Source organism: Austrofundulus limnaeus, unplaced genomic scaffold, assembly GCF_001266775.1.
Source record: "Austrofundulus limnaeus strain Quisiro unplaced genomic scaffold, Austrofundulus_limnaeus-1.0 Scaffold78, whole genome shotgun sequence".
Classification (NCBI taxonomy): Eukaryota; Metazoa; Chordata; class Actinopteri; order Cyprinodontiformes; family Rivulidae; genus Austrofundulus; species Austrofundulus limnaeus.
This window is the reverse complement of record NW_013952480.1, coordinates 743,785-748,451: the sequence shown is the minus strand read 5'-3', so window position 1 is coordinate 748,451 and position 4,667 is coordinate 743,785. Positions and strand designations below refer to the sequence as shown.

The window sequence follows — 4,667 nt, the reverse complement described above, 5'->3', positions numbered from 1 at the left end:
AAGGGACACATATAATAAGATTTTTTCTTCTTTCTGCTGCCTTTCATTTTATTATTGATCTGTATTTTGTTGCCACTTAATATATTTCTGTGAGAACACAAGCAGCATTAGGTCACAATGAGAAAGTTTTATATCTGTCTCAACTGGACTCCAGCTCAACGAGTTCCYGTTTGTGACTCGCATCAGGTAATAACGCTCAAGTAGTAGCAGCTCTTCTTAAACCTGTAAGAATATACTTTAAATAATAGACTAGATTTGATGTAATAAGCCCCTAAGCAATGTACATGCCATAACTGTTTTAACTGCTCATTAAATATATTATTCATGCTAAAATGTAGCATTTCTTTTGAATAAATGTGATAGTGTATAGTTCACTGCATTACTAATTTTATGTCTCATTTCATTAGGTTCTATGGAATCAAATATAAATTGCTCTGCTTAACTTCGGCACTTTGTTTAAAAACAAAAACAAAAAAAAAAAACTGAAAAGTTCTCAGTAAACAAAGCAGTTGCAGATTTAAGGGCACGCATACTTCCACACAATGGCTCGACAAAAAAAGATGCAGAGTCCTAACCGGTGGCCTCTGAACCCTGTTTTCTTGGTTGGAGAACCAACATGTCCTGAAGGCAAACATGGAATTCTGCAGATCATGGCTCTATGGATGACATGGCCAGAGGAAGCTTAGGCAGAGAGAGAAAAGAAAGAGAGGTAGTCGTTGTTTCTCCACTCTTCTTCACACCTGCCTCCTCCTCTCTTGATTTTGACAATGTTTCATGTGGAGTCTGATCCAACTGCTTCCCCACCCGTTCCTGAAGATACCGAGCTTCTGTGAGCTCATTTCCAAACGTGTGCCGTCATGTGTGCTGAACCTGGAGCTGCGGGACTGCCGGTGCTGCTGCCATATCCCGTCGTGCCGCTGGTGTTGTAGAGATTCGCACCAGCCATGTGTTGAGTCATCTGGAAAGAAACCAAACGCACTTTTTGTTAGCGGCGGCACAGTCACGGTGTTCAAAACGGACCCGATCCAGAGTTAATACACACACCTGGCTGATGTTCCACTGAAGCTGCTGCTGGCTTTGCTGYGCTCCATAAACTTGTTGATGAGGTCCCGTAGCCAAGCCTCCCATCTGCTGCTGTCCCATCATGCCACTCTGCTGCTGTCCCATTATTCCATTCTGCTGCTGTCCCATTATTCCATTCTGCTGCTGTCCCATCAAGCCCTGGCTCATCCCCGTCATGTAGGGCGGTGCCACGACGCTGCCAGGCTGTGCCATGTGAGCACCCATTAGGCCATTCTGCTGTCCCATCAAGCAGTTCTGTTGGACTCCAATCATGTTGTTTTGCTGAACCCCCATCATGCCACTCTGCTGTTGTCCCATCATGGCCACTTGCGATGGCATCATGGCTCCTCCCATCCCACCCACCTGGGCTAAAGAATGGTACGGACCATACGGATGCGTCGGGTATCCCACTCGGTTCATGTACAGACCTGCTGAAAATAATTATAAATATGTTCAAAGAATATAATATAATTATCCTGAGAGAAATCTGTGCAGATCTCACCATGTGCCGCCATGCTGCTGGCGTGCACTGAGGGGGTGGAGGCGTACAGAGACAAAATAGAATTCTTGGACAGCTTCTTGACAGCGCCTTCCTCCGACTTGGGTTTCGGATCCAGAAACAAACTGAGGTTTTCAGGCACTGAGGCAGTCACTCTGCTCTGAGGCAAGGAGCTGGAAACAGGCTGGAGGAGGGAAAACAGACGGCACAGATGGCAACAAAAACAAACCGAAAAGGTCAAGGGAATGCGATCTTAAAACAAACTCAACGAGATCATTCGTATTTCCTGCAAAAATGCAGTGTGAATGCTTAACGCTGAAAGACTTTTTTACTGAAAATGTTTAATAACAAAATGAAATGCAAGTTAAATTCGAACCGCTCATGTTTGCTGAAAGTAGAACAAAAGCAAAAAATCAGCCAAAAAAAAAGGGTACTTCAAAAAAGATGCAATTTAAAATGTAAAATAGCTAAAGCAGCTAAAATTTGTAGAAAAGTAGCAAAAAAATAGCTGAAAAAGCTGAAATTAGTTGAAAATAGTGAAAAAGTTGCTAAAAAACAGAAAATGGCTAAAATTAGCTGAAAGCAGCTGAAAGAGGCATAAAAAGCTTAAAATGGCTGAAAGAAGCCCAAAAAGCTGAAATTAACAGAAGAGTAGCTAAAAGGTACGGGTGTAAATCACTAGMTTGATCACAATACATTATATTGATTTCTTTGAATGACAATGCAATTCTCAATATCACAAATTTGAAATTAGCACAAAGTTAAAAAAGCAGAACCGGAGGAAAAGGTAAAAAGGTACAGTAAAGATGTAAAAGGATTTTGAAGGGTTTTAAGGATGCTGAAAACAGCTCTATTCGTTTTYTATRAGRAAAAAAATGGTCAYWTAAAGCTAAATATTTCAAAAAGTATAAACAGCTGAAGTACCAAAAGCCAGAATGTCCTGAAGGAGCTGAACATTTTTTTATGTACAAATTGTGCAAATAGCACAAAAATTGTGGAACGGGATACATGCCAAAAAATGTATGGAAAAAAATGTATCATCTCAATCAGCATTCACATTATAAAAACAGCTTTATCCTAAACTTCACTACAATTCTACATAAAAAGGTCATATCATAGACATGCAGCAGAAGTAGATATAAAGAACCCACTATTACTACTTCTGTCTACTACCGTGGTTTTAGTAGAAGAAGCTGGGGATGGGGCTGGGAAGGAGGCAAAGAGATCCAGGGCAGGGTGTGTGTGAGCTGGATTAGACACCACGGGGCTTTCATTGCTGTCTGGAACACATCCTCCACCATTAGACACCGCAGGACTCTGAGCAGGAGGATCTAATGGAAGGTAGATGGAACAACAGCCATAGTTAAAACTGTTCCATTTATCAAACCTCCATTTTCAAACCCATTAATCAAATTAAACCTCACATTTTATATCTTAATGTAGAGGCAATATATGTACTGTGGCTTTCTTACCAAAGAAATAACTCAGAATAGTCATTACACAGATAAAAGAAGTGCATGTAAGGAAGTTTATAATACCCAGTCCAAGCAGATCTGTAACAGCTTGAGAGTCTGTCYTCGGACTGACGTCTTTTTTCTGAGAAAAATCAATAGAATTAATGCAGCAAATCTGCCCTGACAAAAAGATGTGAATGCAATGACTTTTAAACACGACAATGTCAATCTGCCAAGTTATTGTTACTAATAAAATTAGGCCCCGTTTACACAATGCCAGTTTTGGGTGAAACTGCAAGTTCTTTGCTGCGGTTCGGCAATTTTAAAGGAATAGTCCYATTTGGCAACCCTGCCTGGTACATCACTGCAGTGGTTCTATATAAACAAATGATTTTTCTGTGTATTCACCCCAGTAAACATTAGCATTTCTAGAGACCAGCCTCATGTAAACAGGGTCTAAGATAGAACGCTGAACAATGCACCTACCAATTTCATTTTTTCAAACACAACTGGTTCCTTGGGGATGTTGTCACAACTCTTTTCTTTCTGGAAAGACAAAGCAAATAGACTAACGTTCTTGAGGTTAAATGATGACGTTCAAGGCTGCATAAAACATTTATTGTCCAAGAGTTTTATTTGGATGATTCTTCTTGAAACAAAGACCCAACCTTTATGTTTAACCTGTGTATACAAACTCACCCTAAGCATCTGGATGTCGATGACCTTATCTATATATTTCTTCTTTTCGTACTTGTCCCTGATAAAGATCTCTGCGGCGTGGTCGGTCTCAGGGCGCTGGAAGCACTTGGGTAAAAAAGCCTCATAGAGACGCTTGGCTTTGGCGTTTCCCATTTCTTGAACGCACTAAGGTCACCAAAAGCAACACAAATTTACATTATTCAAGAGTATTAATGAAAAAATTAGCTTATTTATAAATATGACCCTAATGCTGTCTTTTCATAACAACAGTAATGCTTTATTTGACACTCAAGAATGATGTTTGTGTTAGAAATCAATAAAGGCTTTGGGATTAACAGTACTGACCTGAACCTGCTCCTGTGTCCACTGATCCAGGTTGACGGACTTGACCTTTGAGATGTGGACCCCTAGATTTCGATGAATACCAGCGCAGCGGATACAAATGAAGATGCCCAAATTCCAGGAAGCCCATCTTGGACCTGGGAGAAACAGATGCTGGAAGTTTATGACAAATAAAAGGGAGTAGTTCTTCTAACCGTAGCTAATAGGTGGATTACGTGGGCGAAAAAAACAAGGAGATGAGATTAGAAAAAAAAAATCATCATCTAGTGCAATAATAGAGGCAAGTCTGAGACCTCAATTATGAGTTTGAATCCAGCAGGGAACACATCTATTCTTGTGTAAATCATGACACATAATAGGATCTAATACAAGCGTTAGCCTACAAAGCTGAGACTGAAGGACAAAAACAATCACAGGTCTGGTTTGTATATCCCCGTGGGGACCGTGCATTGGCTTCCATTCATTTTTTTGAAATTTTATAGCCTAACCCTGACCATTTACCCTAAAATTAACCTCACTGACCCTAAAACAAACCTAAACTCAATTCACACCTTTGTCCTAACCCCAACCCCTCACCCGTTATTTACATTTGGACCCGTGGAGACCAGGCA

The 4,667-nt window shown here is 40.5% G+C and overlaps 1 protein-coding gene across 4 annotated transcripts in view; it reads right to left on the bottom strand.

Moving 5' to 3' along the window:
* Positions 1–15: 15 nt before the first annotated feature.
* Positions 16–4,667, bottom strand: part of smap2 (small ArfGAP2) — an 18,346-nt gene continuing 13,694 nt past the window's right edge. For 3 of the 4 annotated variants that reach the window (XM_014011190.1, XM_014011195.1, XM_014011192.1), the window contains 8 exons: positions 4,060–4,193; positions 3,715–3,879; positions 3,502–3,561; positions 3,100–3,157; positions 2,735–2,892; positions 1,565–1,745; positions 1,045–1,493; positions 16–958 (listed from right to left, as the gene is read on the bottom strand). In XM_014011190.1, coding sequence (XP_013866644.1) covers positions 836–958; positions 1,045–1,493; positions 1,565–1,745; positions 2,735–2,892; positions 3,100–3,157; positions 3,502–3,561; positions 3,715–3,879; positions 4,060–4,193 — 1,328 coding nt within the window. In that variant the 3' untranslated portion in view covers positions 16–835. The remainder of the gene's footprint in view (positions 959–1,044; positions 1,494–1,564; positions 1,746–2,734; positions 2,893–3,099; positions 3,158–3,501; positions 3,562–3,714; positions 3,880–4,059; positions 4,194–4,667) is intronic. The other variant, XM_014011191.1, reaches the window with a different exon arrangement.